Below are 26587 nucleotides of genomic sequence, written 5' to 3'. Positions count from 1 at the left end.
GCAATATCTGCTCTCATGCGTTTTAAGTGCCTAAGAATGGCCATGCGTTTATGTGGCGATCTCAGGCCCTTAACATTCCAGGAGATCACCCGAAGCATAGGGAATTGGGTGTAAAGGTGATCCAAAGAGTATCGAAACCATCCTTAACTGGCCGCAAATCCGTGAAAACAGTCTCATGGCCTGCGTCTCCTCGACTCATCATGAGAGGAAGAAGAGGCGGTTTGGGGTCTCCAAGCAATAAGAAAGAAAAGGGGGGAGAAAGAGGGGGAGGAAGAATGAGGTGGGAACAGACAATATTCCGGCCAACCCAACATGGGACGCTCGGAAAAACAAGAACAAAAAACTGCATAATCATCCTAGACTTCACATTATTCCGCATGTGGTCTCCTTTCTGTAGCCTGCGTTACTGGAAATGATGGGATGTAGATCCCGCACCAAGGAGGAATATAAACAGGAGGAAAATGGAGCCCCCTACAGCAGCATAGGCCATTAGTAAAGGAGGGAAGGGATCAGAGCATCCCATCATCTATGGCAGCACAGCAGTAAAAAATACGGTAACACAGTGTAGACAGGTCATAAACAGGCTATTATAGGCATACTAAAGGGATATCAATTCCAAAGAGGGAAATATTAAACATCGTGATTGACCGATAGTAACGCCATTAAACTGAGCATTGTCAATACGTGACGTGGCTCGGCCGTCAGGGTGGTCTTTGTTTTGATGGTGCACGATGGACGCGTTGGCGTTTCGGTGGGTCCTTTCTGGGACTGCGTTGGTCTCGTGGACCAAGATCACGTGGCGGTTGTTGGGAGCCGACGGCATCAGGAAAGTTACTTTGCAAGTAAAGAAGGGCTTCTTCTGGGTGCACAAATGATTTGGATTCCCCCGCAGGCGTAGTGAAGCGAAGTGTAGCGGGGTAGGCGAGGGTAAATTTTACCCCTTTCTGAAATAGTGTAGTACAAATTGACTGGAACGATTTGCGTTTGCGAGAGACTTCTGGCGAGTAATCAGCAAACAATAACAGCTTGTGCCCATCCAGTTGCAGGGATTGTGAGTTACGAAACGAGTTAAGAATCTTTAACAAACTCATGCCGACTCCACCTCCGCAACATGCAGACTCCACCTCCGCAACTCCGCCAAAATCTGCACGTTCCTAACCCCAGAAACCACTAAACAGCTCATCCACTCCCTCATCATATCACGACTCGATTACTGCAACTCCCTCCTCACTGGCCTGCCTCGCCGCTGGCTATCCCCGCTTCAGTCCATCCTGAATACGGCTGCCAGACTCATCCACCTTTCCAACCACTCCATTTCCGCCACCCCCCTCTGCCAATCCCTCCACTGGCCTCCACTCAGTGTCCTCCACCCCCCTCTGCCAATCCCTCCACTGACCTCCACCCCTCTCTGCCAATCCCTCCACCCCCCTCTGCCAATCCCTCCACTGGCCTCCACCCCCCTCTGCCAATCCCTCCACTGGCCTCCACTCAGTGTCCTCCACCCCCCTCTGCCAATCCCTCCACTGACCTCCACCCCTCTCTGCCAATCCCTCCACCCCCCTCTGCCAATCCCTCCACTGACCTCCACCCCTCTCTGCCAATCCCTCCACCCCTCTCTGCCAATCTCTCCACTGACCTCCACTCAGTGTCCTCCACCCCCCTCTGCCAATCCCTCCACTGGCCTCCACTCAGTGTCCTCCACCTCCCTCTGCCAATCCCTCCACTGGCTTCTGATTGCACAACGGATCAAATTCAAAATCCTAACGCTGACATACAAAGCCGTCCACCATACTGCCCCGAACTACATCACTGACCTAATATCCAAGTACCGCCCAACACGCACACTCCGCTCCTCACAAGACCTCCTTCTCTCTAGTTCCCTAGTCTCCTTCTCCCATGCCCGCCTCCAGGACTTCTCCAGGGTGTCACCCATCCTCTGGAACTCCCTGCCCCAACCCATCAGATTATCACCTACTCCCCTCTTCTTTAGGCGCACCCTGAAAACCCATCTCTTCAGGGAAGCCTACCCCACCCCCTGCTAACTTGACCGACCTCCTCCACTCTTCCTACCACCCCATCCCCCACAGCTATCTCCTCCTGTGCCACCATCCCCCCCTCCTAGATTGTAAGCTCGAAAGAGCAGGGCCCTCGATCCCCTCATGTTTTGCATTGTATTGGTATTGTTCTGTCACATGTTCTGTCCCCCTCTGTAATGTACAGCGCTGAGCTAACTATTGGCGCTTTATAAATACTGTATAATAATAATAATAATAATAATGGCCACTCGGTCAGCGTAGTTAAGATATTTAGCAATCGTGGACCGTGGCATAAGGCGATCGTTTGAGGGGGCGCCCAGTCTATGCGCACTTTCAACTTGGCAGTGTGTTGTAATTCCCAATGCTGCGGATATACGTTTAGAGCAATTTCAGACAATTGGCCTGAGCTGAAGGATTCTGGGAGACCCACCACCCGTAAATTGTTCCTACGTGAGCGGATCTCTAAATCATCCAGCTTTTCTAGGATGGCTTGCTGGTCACGTTTGGCTTGTGTAGCACTCACCTGCATAGCTTGTCATTCATCCTCTAAGTCAGAGAGGCGATGTTCAATGTCGGTTATGCGTTTGGCGTTCCTACGTGAGCGGATCTCTAAATCATCCAGCTCTTCTAGGATGGCTTGCTGCTCACGTTTGGCTTGTGTAGCATTCACCTGCATAGCTTGTCATTCATCCTCTAAGTCAGAGAGGCGATGTTCAACTTCAGTTATGCGTTTTGCGTTTTCTCCCAAATCTCTTCTAAGCTGTTCTATTCCCAGGTTCACCGCTCTGTCTACTGCTTGTGTGATGTTCGGTAGCAACAGAGAGGCAACAGCCTGTGCGATTTGTGCATATTGGTCCGTGGGACTACTGTGATCAGCATGTCCTATCAAGGGAGTGTGAAGTGGCTGTTCCTCTCTCCTACCTGATCCTGACCCTGGATCTGGGTCTGGCCCTTGGTCTGTCTCCATGCCGGCCATCAGGGTGGAGGGGCTGTGGCTGCTGCACTGCGGAGCTGACTCAGGGGAGTGAAGGCTGCTCTCTGCAGCATTGTCAGCGGTGGCCATCTTGGCTGCACGGATGGCAGACCCGTCCCTCTGTGTGCGGGGAGCGGGATCCTGGCCGGATGCTGCTGCCCGCAAATATCGCTCCATAGCTGGTCAGGAGCGGGGGGGGGGGGCACTCCCATGCCTTGTACCGCAGTCCTCCGGTGCAGGAGGCTGTATTTATAGGCAGGACGCTCCGGAGCCGCGGGATGTCCTCCTCACTCCATGCGACGCCGGAACCAGAAGTCTGTACTACACTATTAAGCACCTTTCTGGCTCCTGTGGCTGAGCTAATTCCTCCCCAGGACCATTTGGGCACCCACCCTGATGGATGGATGGATGGAGCTGGATGACTAACCCATAGCTGCCAGCATACCGCTGCACCCCCAGATGTGTGATGTGTATAACCCATGCGCATTAATACTTTTGTTCTGGTGAGTGTAGACCAGTCCCAAGGGTGGATGACCTTTCACGAGTTCATGCACTACTGTCCGTCACGGAGAGACCACACGTGCCATTCATAGGCACTCCCTGAGTTGTCCGTCACGGAGAGACCACACGTGCCATTCATAGGCACTCTCTGAGTTGGTACTCTCACACCAAGGACATTCCATTATTCAGGAATGATTAAAGGAACTTATTTTAGCCCCATTTACCATTTTACATCATTATTGCAATTCTTTGCACTTTTTGGTTTTTCCATGCGTTCATTATTGATCACATGCATTTATAGCGCTGCACTATGACTGTAACATAGAATAGTTACACGATTACAGAGAAGGAAGATATATCATTATATTGGGAACTTAGAACTATCCAAATTATTTGAGATATAAGTGTGAAAATGTTTAACATTTGAAAATAGAATGTATGACATTCATTAGTAAATGCATTAGTTGTCTCATCATTTTGGAGAAACAGCAGAAAAAAAAAATATAGATGTGCTTTTTATTTTACATTCTAAGTATTCTCATATGCAAACATAAAAACGCCAAAGCCCGCGCTTGTGCGCCATCTAGCGAACATATCCGGTATTGCACGTAAAAATGTGCCAGACGCGATTCCACATTTACTAACAGGAAAGTAGACGCTTTTCAATGAGATTGCTAGACGCCACTCAGAAGACTGACAGGTCTTAATTGATTTAACTGAGTCTGCCTGAATGGTCAGAGTCTTCTGGTAGACTCAATTCTTAGTAAATCAGGGCCCTATTGTCACCGGATCATCTTTATTGCAGTCTACCAAAGCTCTCTCGTGTGTGGCCAAGGTATCCCCCATGTCCGCAGGGACCTCAGTCTCCACTTTGGACTTTCTGGCTGTTTTTGCTCAGATATCGATACATTCTGCCCTCAAAGGCTCTAAATGGTCCCCTGCAGATTATGTCTGTGATTGGCCTAAAACTTCTATTCATGCTGGCCATGTTGACCTTGTCACTGTCTCTGAGAATTCCAACAGTCTACCTCTGGTTGGGGTCATTGCAGTCTCCTGAAGTGGACAGATTTACCGGGGTTGTTTCAATCCTTATAGATGTACTACCCATCATCTGGAGAATCAGCCTCGTGTTCCAGGCCTTGGGTTATTTAAAGGTCACTGTTGGGCAAGGTTGCTCATTTCTTTAGGGCAGGGGTGTCAAACTGGCGGCCCTCCAGCTGTTGCAAAACTACAAGTCCCATCATGCCTCTGCCTTTGGGAGTCATGCTTGTAACTGTCAATCTTGCAATGACCCATGGGACTTGTAGTTTGGTAACAGCTGGAGGGTCACCAGTTTGACACCCGTGCTTTAGGGATTTAATTCCTCCCCTTATAAGTCAGAATCATTCTCCCTCCCTCATCTTTCAGGGTGTGTAGGGTGCCAAGGGATTACTCTCATAATTTAGACTCCCTTTTTCAGTTGTAACCCAGTCCTTATCAATCCCTCATGCCTGGGAGCCTGAACTTGGGGCGAAACATCCAAATGGTCTCTGTAGACCAAGTACTTCCAGATATTACCTGTCTGCCTTTTTGTCTGAAAGGGGCAGTTTATTCCCTTCACCATGAAAGTTTTCACTTGCAGGGGTGTCCCCATGTCTGGGGCTCCAATCTGTTTCCTGGGAACAGTTCCCGTCTCATCAAGCATCCCCTCCATGACTTGGTACTCTGACCTGAGCTCCACTGGAAATCCCTCACATGTTGAAGAGTCTTCCCCTATGGAATGGTCTGGGAGTTTTCCCTGTGGCAGGTCTAGTGGCCTAGTCCCTATGCTGTACTACTGTCAGGGCAGGAGCTGAGGAACGGACAGGCAGGCCTAACAATGTAACGCACTGGCTGACGACAACCACCACCCACAGACCAAAGTCCCTCAGGGCGCGGAGTCTAAGTCCCAGGCTGCCCTTCACCAGGGCCCCTGATGGTGGGGATGGACTTGACGCAGCCAGGAACCAGGTCGCGGCCCCCGAGACACCTCAGCTGCGGTAATGGCCGCCGCCAATGGCGTGTAACTGGTGGAAGAGACAAAAGAGTAGTCAGACAAGCCGGGGTCAACAACAACAGGACAAAATGGTACAGGACAGCAGACGAGAATCACAGGTCACGAGCCGGGTTCAGCAACAGAGGGTCAGATCAAAGGAGAATACAAAGAATAGTCAAGTCACAAGCCGAATCAGATACCAGGAGAGTCACGAGAGTCAGAACAGAGTAATAGCAACACAAAGACACAAGACACAAGTGCAAAGAGCATGTGCGGGCCACAGGCTTATATGTCATCAGCCACACCCCTCTGGGGGATGGACCTCAGAGACCTGAAGGCATAAAAGGGTTCCCATCATGCACAGCAGAATCCAAGATGGACGACAGCACATGGAGTAACATAACCTCAGGGAAAAGGTAGGACCTTGACAACTACATTGAGAGTGTTACGTTTCACTATGCTGTCCTCCTCGGAGATAAGAATTTGCCGTCTGGTTCTCTTCTGATTTGGTACCTGAAAGCTGTTGATTGATCACCTGGCAGGAAGATTTAATTGCTGGATGTCCCTGTGCTCTCCTCATTGTCAGCAAGAAGATCATTCTGGGGTCCTGCTGCTAGTTCCCCCAGCAGGTAGGGAGTCTGCCTGGAGACCTTTGTGGGACCTGGTCACTGGAGGGTAAGTTCTCATTTGATGACAGATGTGCAGTTCCTCCAGACTCCTTCCCTTGCTCCTGTTCCTAATCAGGTATACAATCTAGGATCCCTTCCCCCCTTCCCCTCTCCTCAGCTGAGGATGCTTTGTTGGACCATGCTCCGTGATTAGATGTAGGCAGTTTTGAGGCAGCGGTGGGTGTTTAGGCACATGGGTCCCTGTGCATCCTTATGACCTGCTGCTGTCTTGTGCCCCATATGGGTTGTGCCATATTTCTTCTCTCTTCTTACCCCTGTGGAGGTGTCTGGGCACTTTTTCCTCTTCTAGTCAAGCCCTTAGGTACCCTTAGGGTTCTTTCCTACCAGCCTTCAAGAGCTGGCTGTCTGTCTGATATGAAGGACGGGACATTCTGGGTAGTCTGTCTCTCTCTGATATGAAGGATGGGACATTCTGGGTAGTCTGACTCTCTCTGATATGAAGGACGGGACATTCTGGGTAGTCTGTCTCTCTCTCTGATATGAAGGATGGGACATTCTGGGTCGTCTGTCTTTCTCTCTGATATGAAGGATGGGACATTCTGGGTAGTCTGTCTCTCTCTCTGATATGAAGGATGGGACATTCTGGGTAGTCTGTCTCTCTCTGATATGAAGGATGGGACATTCTGGGAAGTCTGTCTCTCTCTGATATGAAGGATGGGACATTCTGGGTCGTCTGTCTCTCTCTCTGATATGAAGGACGGGACATTCTGGGTAGTCTGTCTCTCTCTCTGATATGAAGGACGGGACATTCTGGGTAGTCTGTCTCTCTCTGATATGAAGGATGGGACATTCTGGGTCGTCTGTCTCTCTCTGATATGAAGGACGGGACATTCTGGGTAGTCTGACTCTCTCTGATATGAAGGACGGGACATTCTGGGTAGTCTGTCTCTCTCTCTGATATGAAGGATGGGACATTCTGGGTCGTCTGTCTTTCTCTCTGATATGAAGGATGGGACATTCTGGGTAGTCTGTCTCTCTCTCTGATATGAAGGATGGGACATTCTGGGTAGTCTGTCTCTCTCTGATATGAAGGATGGGACATTCTGGGAAGTCTGTCTCTCTCTGATATGAAGGATGGGACATTCTGGGTCGTCTGTCTCTCTCTCTGATATGAAGGACGGGACATTCTGGGTAGTCTGTCTCTCTCTCTGATATGAAGGACGGGACATTCTGGGTAGTCTGTCTCTCTCTGATATGAAGGATGGGACATTCTGGGTCGTCTGTCTCTCTCTGATATGAAGGACGGGACATTCTGGGTAGTCTGTCTCTCTCTTCTGATATGAAGGACGGGACATTCTGGGACGTCTGTCTCTCTCTCTCTGATATGAAGGATGGGACATTCTGGGTCGTCTGTCTCTTGCTCTCTTTGATATGAAAGATGGGACATTCTGGGTAGTCTGTCTCTTTCTGACAGGAAGGATAGGAGATTCTGGGTAGTCTGTCTCGGTCTCTGATATGAAGGACGGGACATTCTGGGTAGTCTGTCTCGGTCTCTGATATGAAGGACGGGGCATTCTGGGTAGTCTGTCTCGGTCTCTGATATGAAGGACGGGGCATTCTGGGTAGTCTGTCTCGGTCTCTGATATGAAGGACGGGGCATTCTGGGTAGTCTGACTCTCTCTGATATGTAGGACAGGAAATTCTGGGTACTCTGTCTCGGTCTCTGATATGAAGGACGGGACATTCTGGGTAGTCTGTTTCTCTCTGATATGAAGGATTGGACATTCTGGGTAGTCTGTCTCTCTCTGATATGAAAGATGGGACATTCTGGGTAGTCTGTCTCTCTCTGATATGAAGGACGGGACATTCTGGGTAGTCTGTCTCTTTCTGACAGGAAGGATAGGAGATTCTGGGTAGTCGGTCTCTGATATGAAGGACGGGGAATTCTGGGTAGTCTGACTCTCTCTGATATGTAGGACAGGAAATTCTGGGTACTCTGTCTTGGTCTCTGATATGAAGGTTGGGACATTCTGGGTAGTCTGTCTCGGTCTCTGATATGAAGGACGGGACATTCTGGGTAGTCTGTCTCTCTCTCTGATATGAAGGATGGGACATTCTGGGTAGTCTGTCTCTCTCTGATATGAAGGACAGGACATTCTGGGTAGTCTGTCTCTCTGATATGAAGGACGGGACATTCTGGGTAGTCTGTCTCTCTCTCTGATATGAAGGACGGGACATTCTGGGTCGTCTGTTTCTCTCTGATATGAAGGACGGGACATTCTGGGTCGTCTGTTTCTCTCTGATATGAAGGACGGGACATTCTGGGTCGTCTGTTTCTCTCTCTGATATGAAGGACGGGACATTCTGGGTCGTCTGTCTCTCTCTCTGATATGAAGGACGAGACATTCTGGGTAGTCTGTCTCTCTCTCTCTGATATGAAGGATGGGACATTCTGGGAAGTCTGTCTCTCTCTCTCTGATATGAAGGATGGGACATTCTGGGTCGTCTGTCTCTTGCTCTCTTTGATATGAAAGATGGGACATTCTGGGTAGTCTGTCTCTTTCTGACAGGAAGGATAGGAGATTCTGGGTAGTCGGTCTCTGATATGAAGGACGGGGAATTCTGGGTAGTCTGACTCTCTCTGATATGTAGGACAGGAAATTCTGGGTACTCTGTCTCGGTCTCTGATATGAAGGTTGGGACATTCTGGGTAGTCTGTCTCGGTCTCTGATATGAAGGACGGGACATTCTGGGTAGTCTGTCTCTCTCTCTGATATGAAGGATGGGACATTCTGGGTAGTCTGTCTCTCTCTGATATGAAGGACAGGACATTCTGGGTAGTCTGTCTCTCTGATATGAAGGACGGGACATTCTGGGTAGTCTGTCTCTCTCTCTGATATGAAGGACGGGACATTCTGGGTCGTCTGTTTCTCTCTGATATGAAGGACGGGACATTCTGGGTCGTCTGTTTCTCTCTGATATGAAGGACGGGACATTCTGGGTCGTCTGTTTCTCTCTCTGATATGAAGGACGGGACATTCTGGGTCGTCTGTCTCTCTCTCTGATATGAAGGACAGGACATTCTGGGTAGTCTGTCTCTCTCTCTGATATGAAGGACGGGACATTCTGGGTAGTCTGTCTCTCTCTGATATGAAGGACGGGACATTCTGGGTCGTCTGTCTCTCTCTCTGATATGAAGGATGGGACATTCTGGGTAGTCTGTCTCTCTCTGATATGAAGGAGGGGACATTCTGGGTAGTCTGTCTCTCTCTTCTGATATGAAGGACGGGACATTCTTGGAAGTCTGTCTCTCTCTCTCTGATATGAAGGATGGGACATTCTGGGTAGTCTGTCTCTTTCTGACAGGAAGGATAGGAGATTCTGGGTAGTCGGTCTCTGATATGAAGGACGGGGAATTCTGGGTAGTCTGACTCTCTCTGATATGTAGGACAGGAAGTTCTGGGTACTCTGTCTCGGTCTCTGATATGAAGGACGGGACATTCTGGGTAGTCTGTCTCTCTCTGATATGAAAGATGGGACATTCTGGGTCGTCTGTTTCTCTCTCTGATATGAAGGATGGGACATTCTGGGTCGTCTGTCTCTCTCTCTGATATGAAGGACGGGACATTCTGGGTAGTCTGTCTCTCTCTGATATGAAGGACGGGACATTCTGGGTCGTCTGTCTCTTGCTCTCTTTGATATGAAAGATGGGACATTCTGGGTAGTCTGTCTCTTTCTGACAGGAAGGATAGGAGATTCTGGGTAGTCGGTCTCTGATATGAAGGACGGGGAATTCTGGGTAGTCTGACTCTCTCTGATATGAAGGACGGGACATTCTGGGTACTCTGTCTCGGTCTCTGATATGAAGGTTGGGACATTCTGGGTAGTCTGTCTCGGTCTCTGATATGAAGGACGGGACATTCTGGGTAGTCTGTCTCTCTCTCTGATATGAAGGACGGGACATTCTGGATAGTCTGTCTCTCTCTCTGATATGAAGGATGGGACATTCTGGGTAGTCTGTCTCTCTCTGATATGAAGGACGGGACATTCTGGGTCGTCTGTTTCTCTCTGATATGAAGGACGGGACATTCTGGGTCGTCTGTTTCTCTCTCTGATATGAAGGACGGGACATTCTGGGTCGTCTGTCTCTCTCTCTGATATGAAGGACAGGACATTCTGGGTAGTCTGTCTCTCTCTCTGATATGAAGGACGGGACATTCTGGGTAGCCTGTCTCTCTCTCTGATATGAAGGATGGGACATTCTGGGTAGTCTGTCTCTCTCTCTGATATGAAGGATGGGACATTCTGGGTAGTCTGTCTCTCTCTGATATGAAGGACGGGACATTCTGGGTAGTCTGTCTCTCTCTTCTGATATGAAGGACGGGACATTCTTGGAAGTCTGTCTCTCTCTCTCTGATATGAAGGATGGGACATTCTGGGTAGTCTGTCTCTTTCTGACAGGAAGGATAGGAGATTCTGGGTAGTCGGTCTCTGATATGAAGGACGGGGAATTCTGGGTAGTCTGACTCTCTCTGATATGTAGGACAGGAAGTTCTGGGTACTCTCTCGGTCTCTGATATGAAGGACGGGACATTCTGGGTAGTCTGTCTCTCTCTGATATGAAAGATGGGACATTCTGGGTCGTCTGTTTCTCTCTGATATGAAGGATGGGACATTCTGGGTCGTCTGTCTCTCTCTCTGATATGAAGGACGGGACATTCTGGGTAGTCTGTCTCTCTCTCTGATATGAAGGACGGGACATTCTGGGTAGTCTGTCTCTCTCTGATATGAAGGACGGGACATTCTGGGTAGTCTGTCTCTCTGATATGAAGGACGGGACATTCTGGGTAGTCTGTCTCTCTCTCTGATATGAAGGACGGGACATTCTGGGTAGTCTGTCTCTCTGATATGAAGGACGGGACATTCTGGGTAGTCTGTCTCTCTCTCTGATATGAAGGACGGGACATTCTGGGTAGTCTGTCTCTCTCTGATATGAAGGATGGGACATTCTGGGTAGTCTGTCTCTCTCTCTGATATGAAGGATGGGACATTCTGGGTAGTCTGTCTCTCTCTGATATGAAGGACGGGACATTCTGGGTAGTCTGTCTCTCTCTGATATGAAGGATGGGACATTCTGGGTAGTCTGTCTCTCTCTCTGATGTGAAGGATGGGACATTCTGGGTAGTCTGTCTCTCTCTCTCTCTGATATGAAGGATGGGACATTCTGGGTAGTCTGTCTCTCTCTGATATGAAGGACGAGACATTCTGGGTAGTCTGTCTCTCTCTCTCTGATATGAAGGATGGGACATTCTGGGAAGTCTGTCTCTCTCTCTCTGATATGAAGGATGGGACATTCTGGGTCGTCTGTCTCTTGCTCTCTTTGATATGAAAGATGGGACATTCTGGGTAGTCTGTCTCTTTCTGACAGGAAGGATAGGAGATTCTGGGTAGTCTGTCTCTGATATGAAGGACGGGGAATTCTGGGTAGTCTGACTCTCTCTGATATGTAGGACAGGAAATTCTGGGTACTCTGTCTCGGTCTCTGATATGAAGGTTGGGACATTCTGGGTAGTCTGTCTCTCTCTGATATGAAGGACGGGACATTCTGGGTAGTCTGTCTCTCTCTCTGATATGAAGGATGGGACATTCTGGGTAGTCTGTCTCTCTCTGATATGAAGGACAGGACATTCTGGGTAGTCTGTCTCTCTGATATGAAGGACGGGACATTCTGGGTAGTCTGTCTCTCTCTCTGATATGAAGGACGGGACATTCTGGGTCGTCTGTTTCTCTCTGATATGAAGGACGGGACATTCTGGGTCGTCTGTCTCTCTCTGATATGAAGGACGGGACATTCTGGGTAGTCTGTCTCTCTCTGATAGGAAGGACGGGACATTCTGGGTCGTCTGTTTCTCTCTCTGATATGAAGGACGGGACATTCTGGGTCGTCTGTCTCTCTCTCTGATATGAAGGACAGGACATTCTGGGTAGTCTGTCTCTCTCTCTGATATGAAGGACGGGACATTCTGGGTCGTCTGTCTCTCTCTCTGATATGAAGGACGGGACATTCTGGGTAGTCTGTCTCTCTCTTCTGATATGAAGGACGGGACATTCTTGGAAGTCTGTCTCTCTCTCTCTGATATGAAGGATGGGACATTCTGGGTAGTCTGTCTCTTTCTGACAGGAAGGATAGGAGATTCTGGGTAGTCGGTCTCTGATATGAAGGACGGGGAATTCTGGGTAGTCTGACTCTCTCTGATATGTAGGACAGGAAGTTCTGGGTACTCTGTCTCGGTCTCTGATATGAAGGACGGGACATTCTGGGTAGTCTGTCTCTCTCTGATATGAAAGATGGGACATTCTGGGTAGTCTGTCTCTCTCTCTGATATGAAGGATGGGACATTCTGGGTCGTCTGTCTCTCTCTCTGATATGAAGGACGGGACATTCTGGGTAGTCTGTCTCTCTCTGATATGAAGGACGGGACATTCTGGGTAGTCTGTCTCTCTGATATGAAGGACGGGACATTCTGGGTAGTCTGTCTCTCTCTCTGATATGAAGGACGGGACATTCTGGGTAGTCTGTCTCTCTCTCTGATATGAAGGACGGGACATTCTGGGTAGTCTGTCTCTCTCTCTGATATGAAGGACGGGACATTCTGGGTAGTCTGTCTCTCTCTGATATGAAGGACAGGACATTCTGGGTAGTCTGTCTCTCTCTCTGATATGAAGGATGGGACATTCTGGGTAGTCTGTCTCTCTCTGATATGAAGGACGGGACATTCTGGGTAGTCTGTCTCTCTCTGATATGAAGGATGGGACATTCTGGGTAGTCTGTCTCTCTCTCTGATGTGAAGGATGGGACATTCTGGGTAGTCTGTCTCTCTCTCTGATATGAAGGATGGGACATTCTGGGTAGTCTCTCTCTCTCTGATATGAAGGACGGGACATTCTGGGTCGTCTGTCTCTTGCTCTCTCTGATATGAAGGACGGGACATTCTGGGTCGTCTGTTTCTCTCTGATATGAAGGACGGGACATTCTGGGTCGTCTGTTTCTCTCTCTGATATGAAGGACAGGACATTCTGGGTAGTCTGTCTCTCTCTCTGATATGAAGGACGGGACATTCTGGGTAGCCTGTCTCTCTCTGATATGAAGGACGGGACATTCTGGGTAGTCTGTCTCTCTCTCTGATATGAAGGATGGGACATTCTGGGTAGTCTGTCTCTCTCTGATATGAAGGACGGGACATTCTGGGTAGTCTGTCTCTCTCTTCTGATATGAAGGACGGGACATTCTTGGAAGTCTGTCTCTCTCTCTCTGATATGAAGGATGGGACATTCTGGGTAGTCTGTCTCTTTCTGACAGGAAGGATAGGAGATTCTGGGTAGTCGGTCTCTGATATGAAGGACGGGGAATTCTGGGTAGTCTGACTCTCTCTGATATGTAGGACAGGAAGTTCTGGGTACTCTGTCTCGGTCTCTGATATGAAGGACGGGACATTCTGGGTAGTCTGTCTCTCTCTGATATGAAAGATGGGACATTCTGGGTAGTCTGTCTCTCTCTGATATGAAAGATGGGACATTCTGGGTCGTCTGTTTCTCTCTGATATGAAGGACGGGACATTCTGGGTCGTCTGTCTCTCTCTCTGATATGAAGGACGGGACATTCTGGGTAGTCTGTCTCTCTCTGATATGAAGGACGGGACATTCTGGGTAGTCTGTCTCTCTCTCTGATATGAAGGACGGGACATTCTGGATAGTCTGTCTCTCTCTGATATGAAGGACGGGACATTCTGGGTAGTCTGTCTCTCTGATATGAAGGACGGGACATTCTGGGTAGTCTGTCTCTCTCTCTGATATGAAGGACGGGACATTCTGGGTAGTCTGTCTCTCTCTCTGATATGAAGGACGGGACATTCTGGGTAGTCTGTCTCTCTCTGATATGAAGGACGGGACATTCTGGGTAGTCTGTCTCTCTCTGATATGAAGGATGGGACATTCTGGGTAGTCTGTCTCTCTCTCTCTGATATTAAGGATGGGACATTCTGGGTAGTCTGTCTCTCTCTGATATGAAGGACGGGACATTCTGGGTAGTCTGTCTCTCTCTCTGATATGAAGGACGGGACATTCTGGGTAGTCTGTCTCTCTCTGATATGAAGGACAGGACATTCTGGGTAGTCTGCCTCGGTCTCTGATATGAAGGACGGGACATTCTGGGTAGTCTGTCTCTCTCTCTGATATGAAGGACGGGACATTCTGGGTAGTCTGTCTCTCTCTCTGATATGAAGGACGGGACATTCTGGGTAGTCTGTCTCTCTCTCTGATATGAAGGACGGGACATTCTGGGTAGTCTGTCTCTCTCTGATATGAAGGACGGGACATTCTGGGTAGTCTGTCTCTCTCTGATATGAAGGACGGGACATTCTGGGTAGTCTGTCTCTCTCTTATGATATGAAGGATGGGACATTCTGGGAAGTCTGTCTCTCTCTCTCTGATATGAAGGATGGGACATTCTGGGTCGTCTGTCTCTTGCTCTCTTTGATATGAAAGATGGGACATTCTGGGTAGTCTGTCTCTTTCTGACAGGAAGGATAGGAGATTCTGGGTAGTCTGTCTCGGTCTCTGATATGAAGGACGGGACATTCTGGGTAGTCTGTCTCGGTCTCTGATATGAAGGTTGGGACATTCTGGGTAGTCTGTCTCGGTCTCTGATATGAAGGACGGGACATTGTGGGTAGTCTGTCTCTCTCTGATATGAAGGACGGGACATTGTGGGTAGTCTGTCTCTCTCTGATATGAAGGACGGGACATTCTGGGTAGTCTGTCTCTCTCTGATATGAAAGATGGGACATTCTGGGTCGTCTGTTTCTCTCTGATATGAAGGACGGGACATTCTGGGTAGTCTGTCTCTCTCTCTGATATGAAGGACGGGACATTCTGGGTAGTCTGTCTCAGTCTCTGATATGAAGGATGGGACATTCTGGGTAGTCTGTCTCTCTCTGATATGAAGGATGGGACATTCTCGGTAGTCTGTCTCTCTCTCTGATATGAAGGACGGGACATTCTGGGTAGTCTGTCTCTCTCTCTGATATGAAGGACGGGACATTCTGGGTAGTCTGTCTCTCTCTGATATCAAGGACGGGACATTCTGGGTAGTCTGTCTCTCTCTTATATGAAGGATGGGACCTTCTGGGTAGTCTGTCTCTCTCTCTGATATGAAGGATGGGACATTCTGGGTAGTCTGTCTCTCTGATATGAAGGACGGGACATTCTGGGTAGTCTGTCTCTCTCTGATATGAAGGACGGGACATTCTGGGTAGTCTGTCTCTCTCTTCTGATATGAAGGATGGGACATTCTTGGAAGTCTGTCTCTCTCTCTCTGATATGAAGGATGGGACATTCTGGGTCGTCTGTCTCTTGCTCTCTTTGATATGAAAGATGGGACATTCTGGGTAGTCTGTCTCTTTCTGACAGGAAGGATAGGAGATTCTTGGTAGTCGGTCTCTGATATGAAGGACGGGGAATTCTGGGTAGTCTGACTCTCTCTGATATGTAGGACAGGAAATTCTGGGTACTCTGTCTCGGTCTCTGATATGAAGGTTGGGACATTCTGGGTAGTCTGTCTCGGTCTCTGATATGAAGGACGGGACATTCTGGGTAGTCTGTCTCTCTCTGATATGAAAGATGAGACATTCTGGGTCGTCTGTTTCTCTCTGATATGAAGGATGGGACATTCTGGGTTGTCTGTCTCTCTGATATGAAGGACGGGACATTCTGGGTAGTCTGTCTCTCTCTGATATGAAGGACGGGACATTCTGGGTAGTCTGTCTCTCTCTGATATGAAGGACGGGACATTCTAGGTAGTCTGTCTCTCTCTCTGATATGAAGGACGGGACATTCTGGGTAGTCTGTCTCTCTCTCTGATATGAAGGACGGGACATTCTGGGTAGTCTGTCTTAGTCTCTGATATGAAGGACGGGACATTCTGGGTAGTCTGTCTGATTTTGGGGTTCTCTGTTATATTGGGAGTTCTGTGTCTTTAAGACTTTACTATCTGCAGTAAAATATATTTTTAAACAGTTGGTTGCATAAGAGTTAGTTTTATTGTTTCTTACTTTTATTAGTTATTTTGGCTCCTCCCTGATATCTCTGTAAGGTAATACAATGCAGGAATGGGTATTAGGGGACATTTCTCGTGGCTGCAGTTCCTCTGAACTCCACAAGATGGTGATCTCATTTCTACTAACCAGACAGGACTTCTCTATGGAATACAGACAGGAAGTGATGTCAGTAACAGACAGGAAGTGATGTTAGGAACAGACAGGAAGTGACATGGAATAAATACAGGCTGTGCCATTCGGTGTGAATGAGATCGGAGACATTGCAGGAAGTAGCAGCAGAGGAGGTAATAAGATGTTAGGTTCTATTTACACCCAGTAACCCCCCGTCATGTCCATCCTCTTCCTCCATAGTCATGTGATGTCTTTTATCTCCAGCAGATGATACACATCAATACACCTTACCACTACAAGGACGTCATGATGGAGGACCACCAGAGAGGAAACAAGGACCACTACAAGGACGTCATGATAGAGGACTACCAGAGAGGACACAAGGATCTCTACAAGGACGTCATGATGGAGGACCACCAGAGAGGACACAAGGACCTCTACAAGGACGTCATGATGGAGGACCACCAGAGAGGACACAAGGATCTCTACAAGGACGTCATGATGGACAATCAGCCGCCCCTCACATCACCGGGTAAGAGGAGACTTTATTGTAAAGGAGAGAGCAGTACGGAGGATCCACCTAGATCCCCCATCATCTGATAAACACATAGAAACAATGGATTCAGTCAGTGTGTGTGTTTCCTACAGATGGATCCAGTCATGGGAACCCACCAGAGAGATGTCCTCGTCCTCTGTATTCCCGGGATTCCACACAGGAAGGTCACACCATCCCTCACCATCATCAGGTAGATGAGGGACAATCACTGATAGTATCATTAGGATCTGTACATTATCTGCATTGTTACCATTGATGTCATTTTTATTATATATTCAGAGTGGAAACCTGAGAGATCCTAAAGTTGAAGTTAAAGAAGAGATAAAAGAGGAGGAGGATGAGGATGGGGGGATGGAAGAGTCAGAGCTTCTAAAAGAACACAAAGATCTGTACCAGGACACCATGGTGGAGTCATCCAGCTACAGGAACCCCCCAGAGAGATGTCCCCGTCCTCTGTATTCCCGGGATTCCACACAGGAAGGTCACACCATCCCTCACCATCATCAGGTAGATATTAATATACAGTATTTATATAGCGGCAGAAGGTTTGCTCAGCGCTGTACATTATAGTGGGGACAGAACATGAGACAATACAGTAACAATACAATACACGAGGGGTGCGAGGGCCCTGATCCTTGGAGCTTACAATCTAGGAGGGAGGGGGTAGTGGTACAGGAGGAAGTGGTTGTGGGTGATGGAGTGGTAGGAGGAGTGGAGGAGATCGGCTGTTAGGTGAGGGTGGGGTAGGCTTCCCTGAAGAGATGGGTTTTCAGGGTGTGCCTAAAGGTGAGTAGGGTAGGTGACAGTCTGATGGATTGGGGTAGTGAGTTCCAGAGGATGGGGGAAGGCCTGGAGAAGTCCTGCAGTCGGGCGTGGGAGGAGGAGACCAGGGAGCTAGAAAGTAGGAGGTCTTGTGAGGAGCAAAGATTACCGGTTGGGTGGTATTTGGGTATCAGGTCGGTGAGGTAGTTTGGGTAGGAGTTATGAATGGCTTTGTATGTCAGTGTTAGTAGTTTGAATTTAATGAGTTGGGCAATTGGAAGCCAGTGGAGGGAATGACAGAGGGGGGGTGGAGGCCAGTGGAGGGGATGACAGAGGGGGGTGGAGGACACTGAGTGGAGGCCAGTGGAGGGAATGACAGAGGGGGGTGGAGGACACTGAATGGAGGCCAGTGGAGGGAATGACAGAGGGGGGTGGAGGACACTAAATGGAGGCCAGTGGAGGGAACGACAGAGGGGGTGGAGGCCAGTGGAGGGATTGGCAGAGAGGGGTGGCAGAAGCGGAGCGGTTGGTAAGGTGGATGAGTCTGGCCGCTGAGTTCAGGATAGCCTGTGATGAGGTAGGCCGGTGGTGCGGGATGGCCGGTGGTGCGGGATGGCCGGTGGTGCGGGATGGCCGGTGGTGCGGGATGGCCGGTGGTGCGGGATGGCCGGTGGTGCGGGATGGCCGGTGGTGCGGGAGGCCGGTGGTGCGGGAGGCCGGTGATGAGGCAGTTGCAGTAGTCCACACGTGAGATGATAATGGGGTAGATGATGACAATTATTGGTAGGTGGGATTTATACTCGGCATGTTTGTTACAATGAATGTTTTATTATATCTCTCAGAGTGGAATCCTCGGGGATGATAATATTGATGTTAAAGAAGAGTATAAAGAGGAGGATGAGGAGTATGGAGTGATGGAGGAGTTTTCAGAAGGACACAAGGAGATGATGGAGCCACCTAATACCAGGAAGCCACCAGAGAGATGTCCCCGTCCTCTGTATTCCCGGGATTCCACACAGGAAGGTCACACCATCCCTCACCATTGCAAGGTTGGTGGGATGGAGCATCTAGAACATGGATTCATACAGACAATGTGTGGAGTTTCTGTGACCTTCTATCTTCCAGATGATATTTCCTCTCCTTCTCTTGATGTAGAGTGGAGATCCAATCGATATAGAATTTGAGGTGAAAGCAGAAGAAGAAGAGGCGTATGTGAGGGATGATCAGCAGTCTATGGAGGAGGATGGAATAACGGGGACATTTATAGAGGAGGACACTCCTACAGAGATCAGCACAGGTGGGTCATGAACACCAAATCCATTCCTCCACCCATACTGCTCACTGATTGGTCCAGAGTAGGGCGGGGGCGGGGTGATATCAGCCTGTAATACATCAGAAGAAACAATGCCGTCCCGATTGATCCGGTAAACGTATCTGGATTATATCTGCAACTCACTTCAATAAAAGCGTGGATTGTAAACCTGAAATACTGGAACTCAGAAAAAATGGCGGCTGACTGGCGCATTACTGCCTACCAAGTGGTTCCTTCCATCCCATGCGGAGTCATGTGACCTGCAAACGTTCAATGCCATGTTGTATGTATTAGATCACACGGGTCATAGAAAGGTTGTCATTCACATGGTGGACGTGCTGTAATCATAGAGGGGAGTGGAGGGAATGACAGAGGGGGGTGGTGAACACTGAATGGAGGTCAGTGGAGGGATTGGCAGAGAGGGGTGGAGGGATTGGTAGAGAGGGGTGGAGGTCAGTGGAGGGAATGACAGAGGGGGGTGGAGGACAGTGGAGGGATTGGCAGAGAGGGGTGGAGGACACTGAATGGAAGCCAGTGGAGGGATTGGCAGAGAGGGGTGGAGGTCAGTGGAGGGATTGGCAGAGAGGGGTGAAGGTCAGTGGAGGGATTGGCAGAGAGGGATGGAGGACAGTGAATGAAGGCCAGTGGAGGGATTGGCAGAGAGGGGTGGAGGGATTGGCAGAGAGGGGTGGAGGGATTGGCAGAGAGGGGTGGAGGTCAGTGGAGGGATTTGCAGAGAGGGGCGGCAGTCACTGATTGGTTGGTAAGGTGTATGAGTCTAGCAGCAGAATTAATAATAGACTGAAGGGGGTGTGGCCTGTGTGACGGTAGACCAGTGAGGAGGGAGTTGCAGTAATGGAGGCGGGATATAACAAGGCGTGGATGAGTTTGTGGTGTCATTGGTCAGGAAGGGGCGGAGTTTGGCGATGTTCCGGGGGTTGAGGCAGCAGGATTTAGCCGGTGATTGGATGTGGGGCCCGGAAGGAGGGGTCAGAGTCTAGGGTGACGCCCATCCCCCCAACATGAGGGGCTTATTAGAGGCTCAGTGCGCTTCCTATAGGGGTGTATGAGACCTGCGTCCCGTATCACTGACCGTATACAACATAGTATATACTATATACCACCTAGAGCCCAAACATTTCCCTCACACTCGGGCTGCAGGCAGAACAACCAACGTTCCCGATTCCCATCTAAAGTCACTCAGCCAATCAGACTGTTACTGGCCACCGGAGGAAGTGAGCCGTGTCTCTGAAATCACCGAAAAGACTCCTTAGAACGGTTGCCTCGTCATATTCTAGATTGCCTCGTGCTCATCCAAGATGGAGCTGCATCTCATGCCTCTTCCCTCCTCGTGGATACCGCACCCTATGAAGACGCCGAGCGTGATGACGTCATATCCCGTTTCCCTGCATTCATCATTTTTCCATGATTTCATCCCTCGGAGGTAATAAATACAACATGGCATTGAAGGTTTGTAGGTCACATGACTCCGCATGGGATGGAATGAAGCACTTTGTAGGCGGTAATGCGCCAGTCAGCCGCCATTTGTTCTGTGTTCAGCCTGTAATCCCGGGTCACTTCCCTGAGCTGTGTTCCCCGTCCTGTATTCCTGGATTTCTCTCCCATAATCTTCCTTCTCTGTTATCTGCTGGCTGTGCCGGGTGGAGGGATATGTCTGTAGTGTCTCAGCCCCAAGTCACTGAGTGCAGTCTCAGGAGATGGGAGGCAGCGGTGTGGGACCTACATAGTTACATAGTTAGTCTGGCTGAAAAAAGACATCCATCTAGTTGTACCATTAATAATAAAAGTTATAATCCGACACCCACAGCTGATCCACCAGAAGGCAAAACCCAGCAAAGCACGATCCGATCTCCTCCTGCAGGGGAAACATTCCTCCCTGACCCCCCGAGAGGCAATCGGATATTCCCGGGATCACCTTTCCCTATAAATGTTATATCCAGTTATATTCTGTGTATCCAAGAAAGGATCCAGGACTTTCCTACAGCAACCCCCCCTTATGTATTATACATGGTGATCATATCCCCCCTTATGTATTATACATGGTGATCATATCCCCCCTTATGTATTATACATGGAGATCATATCCCCCCTTATGTATTATACATGGAGATCATATCCCCCCTTATGTATTATACATGGCGATCATATCCCCCTTATGTATTATACATGGAGATCATATCCCCCCTTATGTATTATACATGGAGATCATATCCCCCCTTATGTATTATACATGGAGATCATATCCCCCCCTTATGTATTATACATGGAGATCATATTCCCCCCTTATGTATTATACACGGAGATCATATCCCCCCCTTATGTATTATACACGGTGATCATATCCCCCTTATGTATTATACACGGAGATCATATCCCCCCCTTATGTATTATACACGGTGATCATATCCCCCTTATGTATTATACACGGAGATCATATCCCCCCCTTATGTATTATACATGGAGATCATAACCCCCCCCCTTATGTATTATACATGGAGATCATATCCCCCTCTTATGTACTATACATGGAGATCATATCCCCCCTTATGTACTATACATGGAGATCATATCCCCCCTTATGTACTATACATGGAGATCCTATCCCCACTTATGTATTATACATGGAGATCATACCCCCCCCCCTTATGTATTATACATGGAGATCATATCCCCCTCTTATGTATTATACATGGAGATCATATCCCCCTCTTATGTACTATACATGGAGATCGTATCCCCCCTTATGTACTATACATGGAGATCGTATCCCCCCTTATGTATTATACATGGTGATCGTATCCCCCCCTTATGTATTATACATGGAGATCGTATCCCCCCCTTATGTATTATACACGGAGATCGTATCCCCCCCTTATGTATTATACACGGAGATCATATCCCCCTTATGTATTATACACGGAGATCATATCCCCCTTATGTATTATACACGGAGATCATATCCCCCCTTATGTATTATACATGGTGATCGTATTCCCCCCTTATGTATTATACACGGAGATCGTATCCCCCCTTATGTATTATACACGGAGATCATATCCCCCCTTATGTATTATACATGGAGATCATATCCCCCCTTATGTATTATACACGGAGATCATATCCCCCCCTTATGTATTATACACGGTGATCATATCCCCCTTATGTATTATACACGGAGATCATATCCCCCTTATGTATTATACATGGAGATCATATCCCCCCTTATGTATTATACATGGAGATCATATCCCCCCTTATGTATTATACATGGAGATCATATTCCCCCCTTATGTATTATACACGGTGATCATATCCCCCCTTATGTATTATACACGGAGATCATATCCCCCCTTATGTATTATACACGGTGATCATATCCCCCCTTATGTATTATACACGGAGATCATATCCCCCCTTATGTATTATACACGGAGATCATATCCCCCCTTATGTATTATACACGGAGATCATATCCCCCCCTTATGTATTATACACGGAGATCATATCCCCCTTATGTATTATACATGGAGATCATATCCCCCCTTATGTATTATACACGGAGATCATACCCCCCCTTATGTATTATACACGGAGATCATATCCCCCCTTATGTATTATACATGGAGATCATATCCCCCCTTATGTATTATACATGGAGATCATATCCCCCCTTATGTATTGGGATTTTTAATAGACCCTATATTGTTTATAAATATATTAAGTTGGGGTCCCAACACTGAACCTTGGGGTACCCCACTAATCACACTGAGCCTTGTGGTACCCCACTAACCCTTTCCATACCGGGCACTTTAACCCCCTCCCCCCGCCCAGGCCATTTTTCATGTTTCAGCGCTCTCACACTTTGAATGACAATTGTGCGATCATACAACATTGTACCCAAACTAAAATTTTGGGAAATATCTGTACTGTTCTGACATTTGGGGGATATCTGTACCGTTCTGACATTTGGGGGATGTCTGTACCGTCCCGACATTTGGGGGGATGTCTGTAACCGTCCCGACATTTGGGGGGATGTCTGTAACCGTCCCGACATTTGGGGGGATGTCTGTAACCGTTTCGACATTTGGGGGGATGTCTGTAACCGTCCCGACATTTGGGGGGATGTCTGTAACCGTCCCGACATTTGGGGGGGATGTCTGTCCCGTCCCGACATTTGGGGGGATGTCTGTCCCGTCCCGACATTTGGGGGGGGGGGGGGGATGTCTGTCCCGTCCCGACATTCTTGGACCTCAGGAAATGAGATTGGCTGTCAGTACTTCAGGATTGATCAATACTCAGATATCTCCCATAGTTTGTGAACTCTATAACTTCCCTTCAGACTAAATCATAAATCCTAATTTGGGTTTTTTCACCCCAGAAATGGAGCAGAATACATCTCAGCCTAAATTTCTGAAGAACAATTATTTATTTGTAAACTTTTATAACAGAAACAAAGAAAAACGTTTTATTAAAAAAGTTTTGGTCTTTTGAGAAGAAAATGAAGCCATCCAGTGTATACAACTGTCATGTGACCTGCAGTGATTGGTCTCAGCAGGTCACATGGTGATAATAATGTGATAACATCCTTCAACCAGAAAGTGATAATGAGGGAGGAGTCTATTCCCCAATGATGGTGGTATTCAGCATGAGGGAGGAGTCAATACCCCAATAATGGTGATCTTCAGGATGAGGGAGGAGTCACTACCCCAATGATGGTGGTCTTCAGTATGGGGGAGGAGGCAGTACCCTAATGATGGTGGTCTTCAGGGTCAGGATGAGGGAGGAGTCAATAACCCAATGATGGTGGTCTTCAGGATGAGGGAGGACTCAATACCCCAATGATGGTGGTCTTTAGGATGAGGGAGGACTCAATACCCCAATGATGGTGGTCTTTAGGATGAGGGAGGAGTCAATATCCCAATGATGGTGGTCTTCAGGGTCAGGATGAGGGAGGAGTCAATACCCCAATGATGGTGGTCTTCAGGATCAATCCAGTCATCATCTTGGTTGTTCTCCCCCCATCCTCACTCTCTGACTAAGGTCCATGAATAAAGAAATGACCTGGTAGGAGATGGAATTGTAAGCTCTTCAGAGACCAAGCTGCCTGATGTGGGCGGAGTCCTGGTTTGGGGGAACCAATCAGCTCCTGTCTAGTAATCCTCTTTGTCTTTGTATTTTAGTCCATGGCCGGGAGATGAGGAAAACCTCCGAGGATTGTCTCACTTTGTCTCCAGACTGGAAAGTAGAAGATGAGGACATCACACAGTATAGTCCAGGAGAAAACCCGGCTCGCTCCAATATCCATCCGGCACCACCCAGTGTAGATGGACCATCGGATTCCTCGTATCCTGAGGAACCTCAGACTGTGCGGGACCGGGCCGGCCTTCCAACAGGGAAGAGCTTCTCCTGTACTGAATGCGGGAAATGTTTCCAATCTAAATCTAAACTTAATGTGCATAAAAGATCTCACACGGCGGAGAAGCCGTATTCCTGTTCTGAGTGCGGGAAATGTTTTGTAGAAAAATCAACACTTATCATACATCAGAGGTCTCACACAGGGGAGAAGCTACATTCCTGTCCTGAGTGCGGGCAATGTTTCCAATCTAAATCTAAACTTAATGTACATAAAAGATCTCACAGGGGTGAGAAGCAGTATTCCTGTTCTGAGTGCGGGAAATGTTTTGTAGAAAAATCAACACTTATCATACATCAGAGGTCTCACACAGGGGAGAAGCTACATTCCTGTTCTGAGTGCGGGAAATGTTTCCAATCTAAATCTAAACTTAATGTGCATAAAAGATCTCACAGGGGTGAGAAGCCGTATTCCTGTTCTGAGTGCGGGAAATGTTTTGTAGAAAAATCAATACTTATCGTACATCAGAGGTCTCACACGGGGGAGAAGCCGTATTTCTGTTCTGAGTGTGGGAAATGTTTTATAGCAAAATCAACACTTACCGTCCATCAGAGGTCTCACATAGGGGAGAAGTCACATTCCTGTCCTGAGTGCGGGAAATGTTTTTCCTATAAGTACGTTCTTTCCAGACATCAGAGATCTCACACGGGAGAGAAGCCGTATTCTTGTCCTAAGTGCGGGAAATGTTTTTCACAGAATTCCTGTCTTCACACACATCAGAGATCTCACATGGGAGAGAAGCCGTATTCTTGTCCTGAGTGCGGAAAATGTTTTTCATGGAAGTCCTATCTTCACTCACATCAGAGGTCTCACACAGGAGAGAAGCCATATTCCTGTCTTGAGTGCGGGAAATGCTTTTCCTATAAGTCTTATCTTTCCAGACATCAGAGGTCTCACACGGGGGAGAAGCCGTATTCCTGTCCTGAGTGCGGGAAATGTTTTTCAGAGAAGTCCAGTCTTTACTCACATCAGCGATCTCACACGGGGAAGAATCCACTTTCCTGTCCTGAGTGCGGGAAATGTTTTTCCTATAAGTCTTATCTTTCCAGACATCAGAGGTTACACACGGGGGAAAAGCCGTATTTTTGTCTTGAGTGCGGGAAATGTTTTTCAGAGAAGTCCAGGCTTTCCAGACATCAGAGGTTACACACGGGGGAGAAGATGTATTCCTGTCCTGAGTGCGGGAAATGTTTTTCACAAAATCGCAGTCTTCACTTACATCAGAGATCTCACACGGGGGAGAAGCCATATTCTTGTCCTGAGTGCGGGAAATGTTTTTCCTATAAGATCTCTCTTTACAAACATCAGAGATCTCACACGGGGGAGAAGCCACTTTCCTGTCCTGAGTGAGGGAAATGTCCCTCACTGAAGTCCTGTCTTCCTGTACATCAGGGATTATATTGTGGTAGACAGATCAGACCGGGGTCAGTCTTTATTGGGGGGCGGAATGGGGAAAGATGGGGGGAGGGCTATGGCAGATGGTAAGAAGGTTCCCATGTTACAACCAGTGGAATTGGTACCATTTGTATGAAAATAAAAAATACACAAAATCTGTGTGAACAAGGTGTCAGTGAATGAAGGAGATGTCAGTGAATGGCGGAGGTATCAGTGAATGAAGGAGGTGTCAGTGAATGAACAAGGTGTCAGTGAATGAAGGAGGTGTCAGTGAATGGACGAGGTGTCAGTGAATGAAGGAGGTGTCAGTGAATGGATAAGGTGTCAGTAAATAAAGGAAGTGTCAGTGAATGGAAGTGTTTGTTCCCCAATGCCAGAAGTCTGCCCAGCACAATAGGTGAGTTGGAAGGTTTGGTGAATGAAGAGAACTAGGATTGGATTGGTATTGCTGAATCTTGGCTTCATTCCTCACATGACTGGGCCATTCATATTCCTGGCTAGGTTCTCTTTCGGAGAGATGGGGAAATAGGAAAGGGGGTGGAGTCTGTCTGGAATAGGAAAGGGGTGGAGTCTGTCTATGTGAGAAGTGATCTCAGCGAGTGTGAGAGGACCTAGTTGATGGAGAGTGTGATGAGGCTGAAGTATTATGGTTGGAGCTGCACATGGGGGGCGGTACTACAAAGGTCATCATTGGAGTTTGTTATAAGCCTCCTACTGTTAATGAAGAGGTGGAGACTCAGCTCCTCCCA

General features: G+C 48.2%; 1 protein-coding gene across 1 annotated transcript in view; it reads left to right on the top strand.

The window, feature by feature from the left end:
• The window catches only part of LOC149451033 (uncharacterized), a 132864-nt gene extending 106871 nt beyond the window's left edge, over positions 1-25993 (top strand). Inside the window, 5 exon segments of the mRNA XM_089691117.1 lie at positions 16782-16911; positions 17028-17125; positions 18540-18746; positions 18853-18994; positions 24211-25993. Coding sequence (XP_089547243.1) covers positions 16782-16911; positions 17028-17125; positions 18540-18746; positions 18853-18994; positions 24211-25793 — 2160 coding nt within the window. The 3' untranslated portion in view covers positions 25794-25993.
• Positions 25994-26587: the final 594 nt, after the last annotated feature.

The sequence above is a fragment of the Staurois parvus genome, unplaced genomic scaffold, assembly GCF_062004578.1.
Source record: "Staurois parvus isolate SC_StPar_1 unplaced genomic scaffold, SC_StPar_1.0 ptg000551l, whole genome shotgun sequence".
NCBI classification, from domain to species: Eukaryota; Metazoa; Chordata; class Amphibia; order Anura; family Ranidae; genus Staurois; species Staurois parvus.
This window is presented reverse-complemented; position numbering and strand designations above follow the sequence as displayed.